Source organism: Oncorhynchus masou, chromosome 6 (genome assembly GCF_036934945.1).
Source record: "Oncorhynchus masou masou isolate Uvic2021 chromosome 6, UVic_Omas_1.1, whole genome shotgun sequence".
NCBI classification, from domain to species: domain Eukaryota; kingdom Metazoa; phylum Chordata; class Actinopteri; order Salmoniformes; family Salmonidae; genus Oncorhynchus; species Oncorhynchus masou.
The window spans coordinates 76,535,852-76,555,851 of NC_088217.1; the positions used below are offsets into that span (position 1 = coordinate 76,535,852).

The 20,000-nt window shown below is 44.0% G+C and overlaps 3 protein-coding genes across 6 annotated transcripts in view; all 3 read left to right on the plus strand.

The window, feature by feature from the left end:
* Positions 1–5,484: 5,484 nt before the first annotated feature.
* On the plus strand, positions 5,485–13,365 carry LOC135542669 (SH2 domain-containing adapter protein F-like). Of its 3 annotated transcripts, XM_064969788.1 has the most exons (10): positions 5,485–5,853; positions 6,639–6,885; positions 7,081–7,182; positions 7,340–7,592; positions 7,702–7,865; positions 7,937–8,042; positions 8,385–8,556; positions 8,674–8,793; positions 9,843–9,938; positions 12,102–12,191. In XM_064969788.1, the coding sequence occupies exons 2-9, from the start codon at positions 6,643–6,645 to the stop codon at positions 9,901–9,903; spliced, it is 1,221 nt and encodes a 406-aa protein (XP_064825860.1). In that variant the 5' UTR covers positions 5,485–5,853; positions 6,639–6,642; the 3' UTR covers positions 9,904–9,938; positions 12,102–12,191. The 3 variants fall into 3 exon arrangements, with proteins under 3 accessions (XP_064825860.1, XP_064825858.1, XP_064825859.1); XM_064969786.1 differs by lacking the exon at positions 9,843–9,938 and having other exon boundaries at positions 12,102–13,365; XM_064969787.1 differs by lacking the exon at positions 9,843–9,938 and having other exon boundaries at positions 6,639–6,831; positions 12,102–13,365.
* Positions 13,366–13,443: 78 nt separating this feature from the next.
* On the plus strand, positions 13,444–17,527 carry spmap2 (sperm microtubule associated protein 2). Of its 2 annotated transcripts, none has more exons than XM_064969800.1 (8): positions 13,444–14,594; positions 15,201–15,276; positions 15,349–15,410; positions 15,535–15,601; positions 15,705–15,831; positions 15,940–16,096; positions 16,290–16,489; positions 16,572–17,527. In XM_064969800.1, exons 2-8 carry the CDS (start codon positions 15,215–15,217, stop codon positions 16,611–16,613), a joined length of 717 nt encoding a protein of 238 aa, XP_064825872.1. In that variant the 5' UTR covers positions 13,444–14,594; positions 15,201–15,214; the 3' UTR covers positions 16,614–17,527. The 2 variants fall into 2 exon arrangements, with proteins under 2 accessions (XP_064825872.1, XP_064825873.1); XM_064969801.1 differs by having other exon boundaries at positions 15,204–15,276.
* Positions 17,528–18,447: 920 nt separating this feature from the next.
* LOC135542675 (phospholipid phosphatase 2-like) overlaps positions 18,448–20,000 on the plus strand; it is a 22,864-nt gene continuing 21,311 nt past the window's right edge. The window contains exon 1 of the mRNA XM_064969798.1: positions 18,448–18,908. Coding sequence (XP_064825870.1) covers positions 18,842–18,908 — 67 coding nt within the window. The 5' untranslated portion in view covers positions 18,448–18,841. The remainder of the gene's footprint in view (positions 18,909–20,000) is intronic.

Sequence of the window (20,000 nt, forward strand, 5' to 3'; positions counted from 1 at the left end):
GGAAGATGATAGAGAGGAATATGATAGAGTGGAATACGATAGAGAGGAATATGATAGAGAGGAATATGATAGAGTGGAATATGATAGAGAGGAATATGATAGAGAGGAATATGATAGAGTGGAATACGTTAGAGAGGAATATGATAGAGAGGAATATGGTAGAGAGGAATATGATAGAGAAGAATATGATACAGATGAATATGCTAGAGAGGAATATGATATTTTATTCATTTTCTTTAAGTCCTAGGTAAGTGTTTTTTTTTGTGTGTGTGTTTTTTTTACAGTTTTGTGTTATTGGGCAGGGGTCTCTGAACTGGTCCTGGAGAGACACTGGGTGTGGAGGTTGTAAATGTAGGCCTGTGTTGCAGATAGAAATACAAATGTTTATTTTTGTTTAACCTTTTATTTAACTAGGCATGTCAGTTAAGAACAAATGCTTATTTTCAATGACGGCCTAGGAACAGTGTTAGGTTAACTGCCTTGTTCAAGGGCAGAACAACATATTTTTACCTTGTCAATTGGGATTCAATCTAGCAACCTTTCGGTTACTGGCCCAATGCTCTAACCACTAGGCTACCTGTCACAAAGAATAGAGTTTACTTGATAATTTCATCTACACACGACTGTGTGGACGCTTTTTGTAAGTTTAGAACATGAAATCAATTTGACAGAAGCAGATAAATCAAGGAGCATTTTAGGAAAAGTTAACTTCAAGTTATCACACTAAATTGGCTACTGAACAGGCACTGGTGTGTACTTGACTCAACAATCAAGTGATTGTAACAATGGCAACAACAAAATAAACTGCTCTCTCGCACAGTCATACTTGTCCTGGGGAACTAGAAAATTCAGATGTTCTCTTCCACCTCATCTGGCATGGAAAAGGAGATTTGGCCCCCGTCTCCAATGCTGTACAGCATGTCAACTCTCTGCCTGCACATTCATTGTCACACGCTTGCATAGTGTCGCGGCTCTGTTGAAACGGATGTGGTTAAGGCGGTTCAAATGTATTGCTGGCTACTAATGCGTTTGGAATGAAAGATGACACTCGATGCCTGATCAACATTACCATCTGCCGGTGTAGTAGGGTATGTTTCCGAAAGGAGTTTGGCATGTTCTTTATTTGAGCTGCTGAGCTCTCCTGACAGACTGGCATGTTCCCTGGAGGTGGAGTTTATTGCTAAAAAACACATTTTTTAAGTGAATAGAATAAAATATATACATTTAGCCAAAACATTCAAAGACAGCCTGTGTTAAATAGTATAAATATAAGCCAAAGTGTTTGTTTTTTTTGTCAGTAAAAAAAATCTGAAATGTTGGCCATTCATTCTCAGATTCGCTCAGATGTCACTATGTGGTGAGATCTCTGAGCCCTTGCCTCACACTGATTGTCATGATAAAGATGATTCAGATCCAGTAGGAGTGACATTTTTGGAGAAAGTGGACCCCTGCCTTTTGGCGGACCCATATGTGGTTTCTGGTTGGGTGAAAATGGAATTGGGTTGATTCAGTGAATGTAACCTGAAGTGGACTTGTGGTTCTTTTTTTGTGTTTCTTCCACCCAGACGGAGCTGAGGACAAGACCTGTTACTTGCTTTGCTCTCAGAAACGGAGCTGTTGAAAGGAGTGATTACTGGGGTAAGGGTGGAGGTGGAGCAACTGAAATAGATGATTCCCGGTGTCTGTGATGCCTGCCATTTGGTGCAACGCAGACCCGGTGGCGAGCATGGTGAAACAGAAGAGTCACTGTCTGTCCTTTTGAGTTTTGTCGTTACCTGACAAAATCATGTTAGGCTATATCAGTTATCCCGTAAGAGCTTTTGTGCCGAACACACTACGGTGTTTCAGGTGCCAAGCTTATGGTCATGTTGCGGCAGTGTAGAAGGGAGATTCCTATATGTGAGAAGTGTGCAGGAGGACATGGGACAAATTACTTTGTAGCATCAGTAAAGCAGTATGTATTAACTGTAGGGTAGCCCTTGGTCATGACTATCAGTTCCATTACACATAAGAGTCATTAGACATAGGAGTCTTCTGTAGAGGGGAGTTTTGTTAAGAACTACAAAGCTTGGTCTGAACATTAACACATGTATGGTTTTAGAAGCATAAGGACCTTATCTTTCATATAAAAAACAAGAGTTTTAATTGATACAACTTTATGGTGCTAGGGTTAAGATTCCCACATGGCCATAATTCCATGTTACAGCTCTTGTTTTACGGAAAACAGATATATGACAGAGTGGACTACCTGTGCTAATTAGCTATTTGTGTCTCCGAACACCTGTGTGTCAACAGAAGACAAACGCCACAAATGTGTTTTCACTGAAAAATACTGTCAGCTGCAACTGTGTTCAAGATACTGCTTTTAAACACAGCAAGGTGACTGGGGACAATTGTATGGTTAAACAGTACGGCCTACACTCTAAAAATTAGGGGTTCAACAAGGGTTCTTTTAAGATCCTCAAAGTTCTTAGAAGAACCTTGGGGTTCTTGGAACTCAAAATGGCCCCCAATAGGTTCTTCCAAGAACCCCATAGGAGGTCGGGTTCATGGTGGAACCTCCTTAGTTGGTGGGGGTTATTGCAGGAAACTAACTGCCCAACCGAAACATTTTGATTTGAAAAGATAGGTACATAACTGAGAATTTTTAAAGATTTCCTACATTTTTAGGTAAGGTTTGTCCCTTGTATGATCTAAATTGATATTGTTTTATCATGATACCATCTATCTTTACATATTTGTGCAAATTTTTCTAAAACAGAAAATGGACACAATTCAATGGATATCAATCAACAGAGGTAATAATATGTAGGCTATAAGAATATGCTAAATAAAAACTTTTGATAATGCTTTTCATATACAGTGCCTTGCGAAAGTATTCGGCCCCCTTGAACTTTGCGACCTTTTGCCACATTTCAGGCTTCAAACATAAAGATATAAAACTGTATTTTGTGAAGAATCAACAACAAGTGGGACACAATCATGAAGTGGAACGACTTTTATTGGATATTTCAAACTTTTTTAACAAATCAAAAACTGAAAAATTGGGCGTGCAAAATTATTCAGCCCCCTTAAGTTAATACTTTGTAGCTCCACCTTTTGCTGCGATTACAGCTGTAAGTCGCTTGGGGTATGTCTCTATCAGTTTTGCACATCAAGAGACTGAAATTTTTTCCCATTCCTCCTTGCAAAACAGCTCGAGCTCAGTGAGGTTGGATGGAGAGCATTTGTGAACAGCAGTTTTCAGTTCATTCCACAGATTCTCGATTGGATTCAGGTCTGGAATTTGACTTGGCCATTCTAACACCTGGATATGTTTATTTTTGAACCATTCCATTGTAGATTTTACTTTATGTTTTGGATCATTGTCTTGTTGGAAGACAAATCTCCGTCCCAGTCTCAGGTCTTTTGCAGACTCCATCAGGTTTTCTTACAGAATGGTCCTGTATTTGGCTCCATCCATCTTCCCATCAATTTTAACCATCTTCCCTGTCCCTGCTGAAGAAAAGCAGGCCCAAACCATGATGCTGCCACCACCTTGTTTGACAGTGGGTATGGTAGGTTCAGGGTGATGAGCTGTGTTGCTTTTACGCCAAACATAACGTTTTGCATTGTTGCCAAAAAGTTCAATTTTGGTTTCATCTGACCAGAGCACCTTCTTCCACATGTTTGGTGTGTCTCCCAGGTGGCTTGTGGCAAACTTTAAACGACACTTGTTATGGATATCTTTAAGAAATGGCTTTCTTCTTGCCACTCTTCCATAAAGGTCAGATTTGTACAATATACGACTGATTGTTGTCCTACGGACAGAGTCTCCCACCTCAGCTGTAGATCTCTGCAGTACATCCAGAGTGATCATGGGCCTCTTGGCTGCATCTCTGATCAGTCTTCTCCTTGTATGAGCTAAAAGTTTAGAGGGACGGCCAGGTCTTGGTAGATTTGCAGTGGTCTGATACTCCTTCCATTTCAATATTATCGCTTGCACAGTGCTCCTTGGGATGTTTAAAGCTTGGGAAATATTTTTGTATCCAAATCCGGCTTTAAACTTCTTCACAACAGTATCTCGGACCTGCCTGGTGTGTTCCTTGTTCTTCATGATGCTCTCTGCGCTTTTAACAGACCTCTGAGACTATCACAGTGCAGGTGCATTTATACGGAGACTTGATTACACACAGGTGGATAGTATTTATCATCATTAGTCATTTAGGTCAACATTGGATCATTCAGAGATCCTCACTGAACTTCTGGAGAGAGTTTGCTGCACTGAAAGTAAAGGGGCTGAATAATTTTGCACGCCCAATTTTTAAGTTTTTGATTTGTTAAATTTTTTTGAAATATCCAATAAATGTCGTTCCACTTCATGATTGTGTCCCACTTGTTGGCGATTCTTCACAAAAAAATACAATTTTATATATTTATGTTTGAAGCCTGAAATGTGGCAAAAGGTCGCAAAGTTCAAGGGGGCCGAATACTTTCGCAAGGCACTGTACATACCTTGTCCATAATGTAGAGGCCTATGGGATATTTGAAGAAGTAAGGGAGGATGATGGAAAATGTGATCTGCATAACATACCAATACCAATTGACATATCTTGGTATGCCTCGTCTGTATACTTAGACACAAAAGTGAGCATTTCACTGTACCCTGCAATTACAAATGCGACTCTGTGCATGTGACAAAAAAAAATCTAACTGGTTAAACAGTGGACAGTAAGTGTATATTTTGCATTTGTGATATTATTTTGATGTGATATGAAAGTAGAAGTATTTATGTTTCTAGAACAATACTGCAATTGAGAATCGATTCACATTTAGATGGAGTATTTGTCTGTTTTGGCTTCCAGAGCCAATTCACCAATTAAACAGAACATGTAAGGGCCTTGGACTAATGAGTAACGTTTAGGCTCCTTTAGTCCAATATTGGGCTAACTGTAGGGGTGCTCATGTTACTGGGGATCAGAAGTCTCCAGTGCCAGAGAGGCAGGTTGAAGTTGCCATGATCAGAGTTGTGCAGAAGGTGTCGTATGCTGAGGCAGTGAAGAAAGTAGAGGAAGATGTGTCAAGGGTAAGGGATCCTAAGAGGCTCCAGGTGAGCTGTAGAATTTTGCCAGTACAGAGTGATAGGCCTACGAATGCAGTGTGCTTCAGTAAGCTTTTTAGTGTTTATTGCTATTGCAGTCAACTGTCCTGCAGGAATAGATTGTAAAATCACAGAAAATAGGTGTTGTGGTGGCAGCTGCAGAGAAGTACTTGGGTTTACACGATTTTAAAGCAGAAGAGGGTGTGTTGAATGGTGTCCCGTCCTCCCAGACCCTCTGCCTGGTATAGGATCAGAAAGGTTCAAAATAGTGGAATGGAGTGGTGGCTTTTTTTAATGAGTGAAGGGTTGGTTGGCAATACTTTTTTTATATTACGAAGTATAATGGATTTATACTCCAGTCCATTTGGTGGCGGTAATGGTCCATTAATATTGGATGCCAACCACCGTTAAACCCCACCGAATAATACTTTCTTGTAGCTCGCTAACCCTTTTTTATTATAGCTCAGTGAGATAACCATTTCGGACTAAAATAGTCGAATTAGTTAGCTAGATAGAAATTGTAACGTTAGCCAACTAGCTAGCTAGCTAGCTAACTGAAATAATATTCTACAAAATGCATTTAATCTTTGTTTTAAACTGACGTAGCGTAGTTAATTTACGTTGGTGGTAGGCAAACTTGTTTTCTTCAGCTCAAGCCAAGGGAAGTTAACAAGCTAACGTTAGCTAGCTACAATGACATTTCTGTGAATTCATGGGGGGTGGACACACAATTAAATACGTAATTGGCTGACGGTCCCGATTTCCATCAAAACGTAAGTATCGTTTTTATATTATGCAAATATAAGCTGCATAGCCAACGTTAGCTAGTTAACGTTATGTCTTCAATGTTGCACCAAACATGACTAACGTTAGCTAGCTAGCTAACATAAACTGATTATAGCTAGCCAAACATTCGTAGTAGGTAACGTTAAATCCATGACTGAGTAGCTTGTCAGTCGCTTTCCAGATTCAAACGAAATATAGCCTTGTAAATATAAAAATATGGAAATACAGTACTATATCTAGCCAGATAACAAACAGTTACTACTCTCTCAAACGTTAGTTTGATGAATGCATTCCAGTTCAGCTACCTAGCTTTATCTAGCTCCGATCCTCCTGTCACAAAGCAAAGGATACATAGGTAGCTCGTGTGATTGAAAGAGTCCTTTCTTTTGCTCAATATATATATATATATATATATATGGGCCTTTAAACAACTAGGGCCCAGAGTTTTTCCTGCTCAGGTCTATCATGCCAGTCTTTCCTCCTTTCATGTCCACTGCCCCCATACCAAGCAAGTTATGTAATTCGTTACATTAGAACGTTAATATTCCTCTTAGATAAATTGTCTGACCTACCCTGATCACTTGCATTGTCCAATGACTGACTGCCAGACCCAGTGTATTATTCCCTCTCACACCCAGTCTGATGAGCATCCACTGAATGCCCGTGTGTGTTGTTTTTACTGATTCCATTGTCACGGTAAACACATTATTGGAAGTGTTGACAGTGTTTGTTAGATACGATGTAACATTCTGATTTATTCTCCTTCCCTCAGACCCATGGCAAAGTGGTTAAAGGACTACCTGAACTTCGGCAGCCGTCGTGACGGCCCCCAGCTTCCGCGTCCTGACTACACAGAGAGTGAGATCCTGAGGGCCTACAGAGCCCAGAAAGACCTGGACTTTGAAGACCCCTACCAGAGCGCAGAGAAACCACAAAATGGCTGCTACGGTGGCTGCAGGGGGACAGTAAGCCTGCATGCATTTCCTGCCTTCGCTTCTGTCCTTCCCAATGATGCAGAGGTGGGAAATGTTATATCTTCTGCTGTTATTACAGCAGAGGAGGCTGGTTGGCAGAGATATAAAAGGACTGGCTCAATGTAATTGCTGGAATGGGGTGGATTTAACAGTATCAAACACATGGCTTTACAGGTGTTATGACCAGGTGTTATGACCATGTTATTACAGGTCTTTCAAGGTTGTTATAATGTATTCCAGGTGAAGGTGGTGTCTCCCAAACACAGGCTGATCAAGGTGGACTCTCAGGAGTTCAGTCGCAGTAAGATCCCCCTGAGCCCCGTCACCATCCACCAGGAACCGGTATGGCATGACAGTTGTTGTTATTGTTGATCTCCTCCTTTCATGTTCTTTGTATCCACATGATGCTCCTCATTTATGGCCGACTCTTTAGTATTTTTTTAATATTTTTTTACCCTTTTTTCTCACTATCCCACCCACCCTCCATCACTCTCTTCAGGTGCTTCCCTCTGCTCCTGCAGCAGTAGGGGACTCCGACACTGTCTACTCGGACCCGTTTGATGCCAGACCAGTTCCACGGCTTAGAGCAGATTGGGAGCCTAACCCTCGCCCACACCTTTCCTTGGGCCTCAGTCCCATCACCAGTCCTACCCTGGTAGCCTTCAGCCCTAACCCTATCCTAGGTGTCAGTCTCCGTCCAGGGGACAACAGCAGCTACATGGAACCCTTTGAAGCCCAGAGGGTCATCACAGGTTGGTTACTTTTAGCTGTTGCCTACACACCCACACATTGGACTTCACGTTTGGCTGTCTAAAATGACTGACATACTACTGAGATGCATAGAATTGATTGTGTGTGTAGAGCTCCAGCAGGGCCCAGAGCGGGGCCGACCAGGAGTGGGCAGTGGAAGGGTTGTGGTTGGGATCGGAGATCAACTCTATGATGACCCCTACGATGAGAGGACTCGACATCGCCACCGGGAAGCGTCACCGCAGCAGGGGAGAGAGTTCCTCAGGGACGAACCGGTAACAATCTTCTTCTTCTTCTCTGTTTTGATTTCATCATCCTCCTACATCCTCTCCTCTTCCTCTTCCAGAGAGAGGTCAGACAGAGCAGGCTGCCCCAGGACGATGAGAGACCAGCAGAGGAGTACGACCAGCCCTGGGAATGGAAGAAGGACAACATCTCCAAAGCTCTAGCAGGTAGATATCTAATAGAGGAAAGCATCACTGAATTGTTGGGCTCTAAATACATCATCTCTAAAGTTCTAGCAAGTAGACCAGTGCTATGCTCTGTTCTGGTGTAGGAGGCACTCAGTAGATGCTGCAGTTTTACATTTTAGTCATTTAGCCGACACTCTTATCCAGAGCGATTTACAGGACCAATCAAGAGTTCAGTGCCTTGCTCAAGGGCACATTTTTCACCTAGTCTGTGCCGGGATTCGAACCAGCGACCTTTCGGTAACTGGCTCAAATCTCTTAACCGCTAGACTACCTGTTGCCCAGCTATTTAAGTAGTTGGCTAATAAAACTCTCCATTTGTAGTGAAGTTTGAGGGGGCGGAGTGGGAGAAGTCGTTAGGCCAGTCAGACCAGGCCAAACTACCCAGGACCAGCCCCACAGCCCCAGGGGGCGCAGCCAACCTTCGGAGGCCTGGTGACACCCCCCCTATCCTGGGTGAGAGAGTGGACCCCTGCCTGCCCCTGGAGAGACAGGTGTAAGTTCTTCCCCTCAACCGCTGACTCTCAGTATAATTTAAGAAGCTCCCCCTGGCAGTGTGTCACAATTTTGTGTCCCTTGCTATGCGTCACACGGTAATATGTCCCCCTTGCAGGTGGTACCACGGTGCTGTGAGTCGTGCGGAGGCAGAGACTCTACTGACGCTGTGCAAAGAGAGTTCCTACCTGGTGAGGAAGAGCCAGACCTGCCCACAAGACTACTCTCTCTCCCTCAGGTACCTTTACACACTCTCCCTCTCTCATTCTCCTGGTGTTATTTTTTTTGTTAGTTTGTTTTTCTCCACAATTTTGTGGTATCCAATTGGTAGTTAGTCTTGTCCCATCGCTGCAACTCCCGTACGGACTCGGGAGAGGCGAAGATCGAGAGCCGTGCGTCCCCCGACACACAACCCAGCCAAGCCGCACTGCTTCTTGACACAACGCCCGCTTAACCCGGAAGCCAGCCGCACCAATGTGTCGGAAGAAACACCTGGCGACCATGTCAGCTTGCATTGCGCCTGGCCCGCCACAGGAGTCGCTAATGCGCGATGGGACAAGGACATCCCTGCCGGCCAAACCCTCCCCTAAAACGGACGATGCTGGGCCAATTGTGCGCCGCCCCATGGGTCCGGGCGCGGCCGGCTGCGACAGAGCCTGGACTTGACCCAGGATCTCTAGTGCCTTAGACCACTGGACCACTCAGGAAGCCTTCCTGATGTTCTACATTATGCCAATCACATCATCGTAAATGTGTTTTCCATGGGTTTTCCATATTTATCTAGGCCCTAATAAGGTGTTAAGGTTTTTTTTTTTTTTTTAAATTTCACCTTTTATTTAACCAGGTAGGCTAGTTGAGAACAAGTTCTCATTTGCAACTGCAACCTGGCCAAGATAAAGCAAAGCAGTGTGACACAGACAACAACAGAGTTACACATGGAGTAAACAATAAACAAGTCAATGACACAGTAGAAAAGAGTCTATATACAGTGTGTGCAAAAGGCATGAGGAGGTAGGCAATAAATAGGCCATAGGAGCGAATAATTACAATTTAGCAGATTAACACTGGAGTGATAAATGAGCAGATGATGTGCAAGTAAAGCAGAAAAGTAAATAAAATAAAAACAGTATGGGGATGAGGTAGGTAGATTGGGTGGGCTATTTACAGATGGACTATGTACAGCTGCAGCGATCGGTCAGCTGCTCAGATAGTTGATGTTTAAAGTTGGTAAGGGACATAAAAGGTCAACTTCAGCGTATTTTTTTTTTTTTTTGCAATTCGTTCCAGTCACTGGCAGCAGAGATCTGGAAGGAAAGGCGGCCAAATGAGGTGTTGGCTTTGGGGATGATCAGTGAGATATACCTGCTGGAACGTGCACTACGGGTGGGTGTTATCGTGACCAGTGAACTGAGATAAGGCGGAGCTTTACCTAGCATAGACTTATAGATGACCTGGAGCCAGGCGACGAATATGTAGCGAGGGCCAGCCGACTAGAGCATACAGGTCGCAGTGGTGGGTGGTATAAGGTGATTTGGTAACAAAACAGATGGCACTGTGTTGAATTTATTATGGATAAATGAATAAACAATATCCCCATTTTAAATAGAATTGTAACTACGTAAACTTATACTTTGTTTTATAAGTGATTGACAATATGAGTTCATAAGAAGAGATTGTGTGACACGGACAAGGAGTAATAAAAAGTTAATGAACACCATTCCAACTAGGCAGAAACAAATGGGTTGGGGACTGTGTAAACACATAAGGTCGTAAGCCTATGGTTGACCCTACTGAAACTTAGCTCTGGGGTTTTTAGATAAGGCAGTGAGTGCATTCCTAGGTTTGCTGTTAATTATAACTGTCAGTTCAGTGGTGATCGATAATGTTGAGGGGTCAAAAGTTATCTGGGAGTGTGTTAGTAAGTTAGAATGAACTTTTCACCTTACTTTGTCCTGGTCGAGAGGAGGGGATTCTGTTAAAGCAGTGAAGTGATGTCATGATCTGTATATAAACTGCTGCACGTGGTTAAGTGTCAGCGCGCTCCGAGAATAAATTCTATTACCTATTATTGAAAGACTGGTCTGCGTCTATTTTATGCAAACAAGAAATCTTACAAATTCTCATAAAATAGATTAAGGGCTTTCAATTGATGAAAGCACATTGGCATAATTAAATTACCGTAACACACTGTTATAGACTGCATCCAGTTTGCTGAGTAGAGTGTTGGAAGCTATTTTGTAGATGACATCACCGAAGTCGAGGATTGGTAGGATAGTCAGTTTTACTAGGGTAAGTTTAGCGGCGTGAGTGCAGGAGGCTTTGTTGCGAAATAGAAAGACGATTCTAGATGTTTAATATGAGTCTGGAAGGAGAGTTTACAGTCTAGCCAGACACCTAGGTATTTATAGTTGTCCACATATTCTAGGTCGGAACCGTCCAGGGTGGTGATGCTAGTCGGGCGGGCGGGTGCGGGCAGCGAACGGTTGAAAAGCATACATTTGGTTTTTACTAGCGTTTAAGAGCAGTTGGAGGCCACGGAAAGAGTGTTGTATGGCATTTAAGCTCGTTTGGAGGTTAGATAGCACAGTGTCCAAGGACGGGCCGGAAGTATACAGAATGGTGTCGTCTGCGTAGAGGTGGATCAGGGAATCGCCCGCAGCAAGAGCGACATCATTGATGTATACAGAGAAAGAGTCAGCCTGAGAATTGAACCTTGTGGCACCCCCATAGAGACAACATGCCCTCCGATTTGACACACTGAACTCTGTCTGCAAAGTAGTTGGTGAACCAGGCGAGGCAGTCATTAGGAAAAACCAAGTCTGCCGATAAGAATAAGGTGATTGACAGAGTCGAAAGCCTTGGCCAGGTCGATGAAGACTGCTGCACAGTACTGTCTTTTCTCGATGACGGTTATGATGTCGTTTAGTACCTTGAGCGTGGCTGAGGTGCACCCGTGACCGGCTTGGAAGCCAGATTGCACAGCGGAGAAGGTGCGGTGGGATTCGAGATGGTCAGTGATCTGTTTATTAACTTGGCTTTCGAAGACTTTAGACAGGGCAGGATGGATATAGGTCTGTAACAGTTTGGGTCTAGGGTGTCACCCCCTTTGAAGAGGGGGATGACTGCGGCAGCTTTCCAATCTTTAGGGATCTTGGACGATATGAAAGAGAGGTTGAACAGGCTGGTAATAGGGGTTGCAACGATGGCGGCGGATAGTTTTAGAAATAGAGGTTCCAGATTGTTTAGCCCAGCTGATTTGTATGGGTCTAGGTTTTGCAGCTCTTTCAGAACATCTGCGATCTGGATTTGGGTGAATGAGAAGCTGGAGAGGCTCTGGTGAGTAGCTGCGGGGGAGGCGGAGCTGTTGTCCGGGGTAGGAGTAGCCAGGAGGAAGGCATGGCCAGCCGTTGAGAAATGCTTATTGAAATTGTCAATTATCGTGGATTTATCAGTGGTGACCGTGTTACCTAGCCTCAGTGCAGTGGGCAGCTGGGAGGAGGTGTTCTTGTAACGCTGCTCTCTTTTTCTCTCTCCTCTCTCTTTCAGGAGTTGTCAGGGCTTCATGCATATGAAGTTCACTCGGAGTTCAGAGAGTTGTTTCGTCCTGGGAGAGAACAGTCCTCCATTCTCCTCTGTACCAGAGGTCATCCACTACTACACCATGCACAAACTACCTATCAGAGGAGCTGAACACCTGTCTCTGCTCTACCCTGTCATAGTACAGACCCTCTGACCCTTCTCCACTCATTATCAGCATCCCAACTGGCACACTAATCCCTACGTAGTGCACTACTTTAGTGCACTCTGATCAAAAGTAGTGCACTATATAGGCAATAGTGGGACACGGCTATATGTGATACTATTACAGAAGGTGCTGTCGTCTGCGGAGATGCTGCGGCAAATGCTGTAACAGAGCAGGTTACTGTATGTCAAGTGTTATTGATCATCTGTTTGGCACATTGATTAGCTAGCTGTACCAGGGTGGGAGTTTCATCCAATAGTGCTATACAGTAGAACGCTACATCGCTATAGTGGAAAGCTATTATAGAAATATGTGCTTGAAAGCTATTTCAGTACTTATATGTATGAATGCTGATATTATACCCCGAGTGTACAAAATATTAGGAACACCTTCCTGATATTGAGTTGCACCCCCTTTTGCCCTCTGTACAGCCTCAGTTCACCGGGGCATATGGACTACAAGGTGTTGAAAGCGCTCCACAGGGATACTGGCCCATGTTGACTCCAATGCTTCCCACACTTCCCAAGTTCGATGTCCTTTGAGTGGTGGACCATTCTTGATACACACAAACTGTTGAGTGTAAAAAAACCCAGCAGTGTTGCAGTTCTTGACACACTCAAATCGGAGTGCCTGCTACCATATCCTGTTCAAAGGCATTTAAATATTTTGTCTTACCAATTCACCCTCCGAATGGCACATACACAATCCATGTCTGAATTGTCTCAAGGCTTAAATTATCCTCCTTTAACCTGTCTCCCCCACTTCATAGACACAGATTTACATTTACATTTAAGTCATTTAGCAGACGCTCTTATCCAGAGCGACTTACAAATTGGTGAAACAGATGACATCAATAAGGGATCATAGCGTTCGCCTCGTCGGAATGTAATGGGAAGAGCAGGTGTTCCTAATGTTTTGTGCACTCAGTGTAGTGTGTTAAAGTGTGAATGTTTTTTGGACTTTGATCATGAAAGCTAAAGAATAATAGGTAGGTTTGTTACTGTGGTGCTGTTTGTAAGGTTTTCTTGTGTTCTATGAAAATAAAGTGTGATTTTGTTTTAAAAAAAATTAAGTCTAACCCCATATACACAGGTAGAGGGAAGGGATAAGGGTTGTTCAGATAAATATATTTCCTACTTTCCATTGTCCATACTAATATAATTGCTTCGTTCTAATTGGTATGCTAGTGTTTAAATTGGAATTGCAAGAGAAATCGAAACAATACCCGCATGTGCGTTCAATGACATCATTATGAAAGCGTTCACACATCACAGTGTGTGACATGACCGATGATATAGATTCCGGCGTCACCATAGCAACCACCAGAGGTCAGTATCAGCGCAAACAAGGATAAACATCAAGGGTGCGTTCGTAAATTCACTTTGACTGGCTATTTAGGGTGTGGTAATTTCAATCTGGAGTGCCAGTGTGCGCTCAGACTGCGTTCTGGGCATTCATACATTTGTTTCGCTCTCGGAGCGTTCAGAGCGCACACTGGACGCTTTGGCTAGCAGTCAAGCACCCAAGCTAACTGACTAAAGGTGGCTAGATTGAGTGCTTGACTACTAACAGGCTGAAGTTGGCTAGATTGCTAGCTACTTCCAAACACATGAGCAGATTAGGCTTTTTAGATGTTATCTAGAGCGTTTGTGACGAACTGCTGCTGGCAACAATTTCATCGGTTTTTTTTTGCCATCGTCTACCAACCGGTAATATTCAATGTGTGTTGCGCGTTCGTAAATTCATCAGTTATTCAGTGCTCTGGCACAAACTAGAGTGCTCTGAAATTGGAGTAGATAGCCAGAGTGCATTTACGAACGCACCCCTACTCAGATTTCAGTGCATTCTAGTCTGAGTGTATCAGCGCAGAATAACTAGCTAATGAATGTATGAACGCACAACACCTGTTGAATACTACACATATCAGGAAATGTCGGCAAAAAAAACGTTATTAAATTGTTGCCAGCAACACAGTTACAGTCCACCAACTCTAGATGACATGAGCCTAGCCTGCTCTGCTTGGGCAAGTAAAATAGTCAGAGTGAGGTGTTCTCTCATTTATGTCTGGAAGTAGCAAGCAAGCCAACTTTAGCCAGTTATCTTGGGTGCTCGACTGCCGTTGTGTGGTCAGAATGCTCTGATCAACCCTACTCCTCTGCCAGAGCATCAACCCTGCGCTCTGAATTTACGAACGGACAATCTGACATTTTTCTAAATGTACGAACGCACATAGCGCCCTCTGGCACTCCAGAGCGAATTTACGAACACACCCCAAGTTGATCGCGAGGCAGCGGCAGGTAGGCGACGTGATAAAATAACGTGATGATGTGTGCAAATATTTTAGGCTGCTAATCGTGGATATTGCGTTTACTTTATTAAAAACGTATCTGGTTAATACTGTGTACTCATGAACTGACTCACTAGCCTATGTTATCATTGTTCAAGGTGAATTATTCCTACTGTAGTAGTAAATAACGTCGGTGGCAACTTGGCATCCAGTGCATAGCTGACAGCATATTTGAGAGAAAGTTGAACATATTTTCTTACTAGTGGTCATGTTTATGCCATTGTTAGGCTATTTACATGTCATAAGGAGGTGTTATTGTCACCCCTTTGACTTTGTACTTGTCTCCCATTGAAGAAAAGGTGTGTGTGTACTGTGTTCAGAGACATTTAAAGGAAAGTACAATAAACCAGTGGAGGTTGCTGAGGGGAGCAAGGCACATAATAATGGCTGGAAAGGAGTTAATGGAATGGCATCTTACACGTGGAAACCATGTGTTTGATGTCTTTGATACCATTCCACCAATTCCTCTCCAGCCATTACCACGAGCCTGTCATCCCCAATTAAGGTGCCACCAACCTCCTGTGCAATAAACAGTCATCTTTTTGTTATGCTTCAGCAGCTCGCGTATCCATGACTACCCGGATGGTGCAACTCGCTCAGCCCAAACCCAACCTGCTCCGATTCCCTGACCGGTACTGCCACACAAACACACACACACACACACACACACACACTGACAGACTGACTGATTCTTTTCCTTCCAGACGGTCAGTCTACTGGCTAGATGAACTCCCACCTGAAAGAAATGGCTCCACCACCACGTTTGGTAAGATCACCCCACTCTCTTTCTGTCCCTATCCCTTTTTCACTCCCTTTCTGTCTCTATGATGTTTGTGTTGTGGATAATTGACTTTATAATGACCTTTTTAATGTTACTGTTTTTGTTGTAGAGTTGACGCCCCACTGGTCCCAGCTGTGTGGCAGGAAGCGGCTTAATTCTGGGTTCGAACAGAGCAGGTGCGACTTCATATTGTGTCATAATATTGTACAGTATGTTAATGATGTGTATAATGCATGATGTCTATGATGACTATTGATGACTCTCCTCCTCCCTCTTCAGATCATCTCCCCAATGGGAGGTCAGTGTAGCAGCTCTGAGTGCCTATCCATCCAATAGAGTGTGTTCTCTGGCTTTGCCCCGCCTCCCCACCGCAGGCTGGGTATCTGACCGCCCCCTACTGGCCTCCGTGAGCACCACACACACACACCTCAATGTATAACCCTCTCTTATCTGTGTCTCTCTATATCTAGCTATCTCTCTTGTTTCCTCTCTTTGTATGTGTCTCTCTCTCTAGCTGAGCAGAGCGGTGCAGACTGCAGTAGCCAGTCCTAGGGTCTGCCAGTTGGCCTGTCCCAAGCGGAGGCAGGGTCTCTATTCGCCCCATTCATCCAAGACCTCCCTGGCACCCCCCCACCCAGCTGCAACCTCCTCCCGACTACAGCTCCTTGCCAGTAAGACACTTAGGATACCTCGTATTTACCTCAGACAGTAACGTTTAATAACGGCCATCCAACTACATTGCAAAGTAAATGTGGTGTTAATTTTTAGCCTGAAAATTGTCACTACTCTACCTGTCTCGCACACACTCTCTCTTTTTCCATTACTCTCTCCGTCTCCTTCCTCCTCCCACCTCCCCTCTCCTAGTGCCTAAGTCTGACCACCCCCAGTATGCCCAGGACCGTCCAGTCATCTGGCCTGTGCCGGGGCCAGTGAGGAAGGCAGTAGCCAGTGAGAGGGTGCAGGCCCTTTCACAGCCCAACCAGCGGAAGGCGCTGTTCCAAGGATACAACCCGTACACGGTTACCCTAGCTGCACGCTCCGCTAGCGCCTCGCCGCGCCTACAGGTGAGCTACGTTTCTCTCATTTACTCATTCATTTAAATAATTTAATAAAAATGTCATTAGTTTGTCTGTTTGTTTATTACAGGAGCTTTGTCTGCCCCTGCCGCGGAAATGCAAGGGCAAATAGACGAATGCATCTCATCTCACACCTCTACAGTACCTCCAGCCGCCTCTTCTTCAGATACTCTGTCTCCTGTACCAGCATGTCTATGTCCCTGATCACCACTGCTGCATAATAAAGACCCTCTGATCTCATTGAGACATGTTGCTGGGTCTTTGTTCTGGTCCAATGGGACCGCTGGCTTTAGAAGGTGGATTGTTTAGTGCTGCGACGTTCAACAGCGGGCTGTTCATTCAACTGAACTGAAGTGACTTTTACTATCACCAAATGGGAGTTGTCACAGACCTAGAATATTACAACGCACATTAAACATGAGGAGAACCACCTGACTGTAAAAGTGTACCTTATATATTTTAGTGTGTAATTGTAGATTGTGACAGATGTAGGAAACCTGAAAAGGGATGGAATATCCTTTACGAATATTCCCTCTCCTGTTAACCCTCTACTGCACATAGTTGCACTAAGGCAACAGAAAATCATTTTGACCCTACAACCTCCCATGTGAATTGTTTTAAAGTGAACAATCCAATGAGGTGCAGAGGTTGGTATGATGTATCAATTTGGGCAGGGAACTTCTTCCAGGAAACAACAAAAACATGTGAGCACATGGTAAGAAACATTTTGATCTTTTTTTGGCCCCTTTTTCATGGTATCCAATTGGTTATTACAGTCTTGTCTCATCGCTGCAACGCCCATACAGACTCACACAGGGACATTCTATGAGCAAAGGGACCCTAATGGAGCAGTTGGATCATAGTGAGGACAGTCGGCTTGAGGAGAGTGACCGTGAAGAAGAATGGACCCCAGAATCTGGTTGGCTGGCAGTGAAATACTAGGTTATGCCCAACTTGTATTTTCTTAGGAAAAGAGTGCTTGTTTCTACTATATTTCACTTAATACATGTTCTGTTTCTGATTTTCCTTTGTGTTTTAGCCTACCTTTATGGCACAGCGTTGCCCTGAGCAACAAAAACAATGATTCATTTATGCTGCAATAGTTTGTGTCGGGGGCTGGGGTCAATCTGTTATCAGGAGTATTTCTCCTGTCTTATCCGGTGTCCCTCTCATTCTCTCTCCTCTCCGAGGACCTGAGCCCGAGGACCATGCCTCAGGACTACCTGGCCTGATGACTCCTTGCTGTCCCCAGTCCACCTGGTCGTGCTGCTGTTCCAGTTTCAACTGTTTTGCCTGCGGCTATGGAACCCTGACCTGTTCACCGGACGTGCTACCTTGTTCCGGACCTGCTGTTTTCAACTCTCTCTCTACCGCACCTGCTGTCTCGAACTCTTAATGATCGGCTATGAAAAGCCCACTGACATTTACTCCTGAGGTGCTGACCTGTTGCACCCTCTACAACCACTGTGATGAGTATTATTTGACCCTGCTGGTCATCTATGAACGTTTGAACATCTTGCCAAGGTACTGTTATGATCGCCACCTAGTCCTCCCGTCAGAGCCTGGTTCCTCTCTAGGTTTCTTCCTAGGTTCCTTCCTTTAGGGAGTTTTTCCGAGCCACCATGCTTTTACATCTGCATTGCTTGCTGTTTGGGGTTTTAGGCTGGGTTTCTGTACAGCACTTTGTGACATCGGCTGATGTAAAAAGGGCTTTATAAATTAATGTGATTGATTGATGTGGAGGGGGGGGGGTAAAAGTCGTTTATATATTATCAGAAAGCCTACATCTTCCATGACCCATCTCATTTACCTTGCATCTTTTTAATTGTTTTCTGGATGTTGCTGCAACACCGCTTCTCTCTTCACCTCTTCAACAAAAAATAATCTCTTCATCCTCTGACTCCTCCCTGCGGTCTGGTTAACTTTTATTTTCACAAAAGCTCTGACGTCAGCTCTGGGTAGTGGAGAGTGTAAACGCACACACGCCTTTAGTTGGAAACAGTTGCCCACTCTCAACTTTCCGTAAAGGAAACGATTTCAGACGTTTTTTTCTTCCGGCATCTCTGCTTGCGAGGGGACAATGTGCGACCCACACATGTCCGTGTGTTGACAGCGCAGGACACTCCGTGTGTTTGGTGTATACTGCAGTTGTGGTTTCCCCTGACTCACCTATAGAGCGTAGGCTTAAACAGGTAGACCAGGTAGGCTACGGGAGCGAAATCCGGAAGAACAAGCACATCTGATTGTTCCCACTATTTTTCTCTTACCTTTGCAACTGAACTTCTCCCAATAACGTTTATGCAGTTTTGATAATTCGTCGGAGAGAGTAGAAGTGTGAAGATGACGGAACTATCAGTTCACAAGAAAAATATGCTGATTCTAGTTGATGTTCTCTGTGTGTTTATCGGTAAGTGCCCTATTTCTCTCTCTCTGCAGCAACATGGCTGATATAACACTATTTATTGTAAAAAACCAAGGACACAACTCGCTATCTATGCCGTCTACACATGCTCAATGCAATAGGGTAGCACTAGCCACCGATAAATCAATAAAATAGTTGTTTATGTATAATTGTTTATTGGGTAAATGCTGGATAAGACTGATGGTGGGGACTTTGTAAACAATTATATGCAGGCTACACACACACACACACACAAGCCACAGGCCAAAGCCCAACATGCTGGACGCTTTCCATGGAAGGCCAGTCATACAGACAGACACACCGCAATAGTATTGTAATAGGAAGAGAGTCAGCATTGCTCATGTTCTAGCTTGTTTAATGGATTCTTTCATTGTCTGTCAACACATTACAGGTGGGCACAGGGCCTGGTGGAGTGGTGTAACACTGATCTCTATTGATTCAAGTACTATAGATTGTCTATAGATTGTAGGCTAGTCATCAGTCAGCATGGGTTAGTAACACAAAATGCATAGTCACAATTACTATGATTTTAAGTTCACTATTTCACAGTTAGAATTTATGATGACCATTTTAAAAATAATCTGTAATTGCTTGTGAGTGTGTGTGTGTGTACTTGTAACAGAACACCTGTTCTTTTGACTGGCATTCCATGGAAAGTGTCCTGCTTGTTGGGCTTTGCCCTGTAGCTTCCAGTGTGGTTGCTGCGTTTTGTGTGTGTGGAGCCTGGGTTTGCATGTTCGGACTTGTACTGGACTCTCAGTACTACAGGATCTGTAGTTTAGAATAGACATTTGGGTGGGCAGTCTCCTTCCCTATTTATCTCCCACTCCCTCCACCTCTTTCCATCTTCATCCCTTTCTTTCTTTCTTCCCCCTATCCCCCACTCTTTGTCTTCCTCCCCACTCCCTTGCTCTCTTTCTCTCATGGTATTTAGTGAGTGAGTGAGTGAGTGAGTGAGAGAGTAGGGTTGTTTAACAGGTAAGCTGGTCCTTGTTAACAGACAACATCACCTTGTGGCATAACCATGTTTGTTGACAGTCTCGGAGGCCTGTGTGTCTGGGCCTGGGGTCTGACGAC

Bases quoted from the DNA above. Each gene is read 5' to 3' on its own strand.
- LOC135542669 (XM_064969786.1), top strand. From the start codon at position 6,643: ATGGCAAAGTGGTTAAAGGACTACCTGAACTTCGGCAGCCGTCGTGAC. The intron at 7,183-7,339 runs GTATGGCATGAC...CACTCTCTTCAG, and splicing joins TCACCATCCACCAGGAACCG to GTGCTTCCCTCTGCTCCTGC. The intron at 7,593-7,701 runs GTTGGTTACTTT...TTGTGTGTGTAG, and splicing joins AGCCCAGAGGGTCATCACAG to AGCTCCAGCAGGGCCCAGAG.
- spmap2 (XM_064969800.1), top strand. From the start codon at position 15,215: ATGACTACCCGGATGGTGCAACTCGCTCAGCCCAAACCCAACCTGCTC. The intron at 15,411-15,534 runs GTAAGATCACCC...TTTTTGTTGTAG, and splicing joins TGGCTCCACCACCACGTTTG to AGTTGACGCCCCACTGGTCC. The intron at 15,832-15,939 runs GTGAGCACCACA...CTCTCTCTCTAG, and splicing joins ACCGCCCCCTACTGGCCTCC to CTGAGCAGAGCGGTGCAGAC.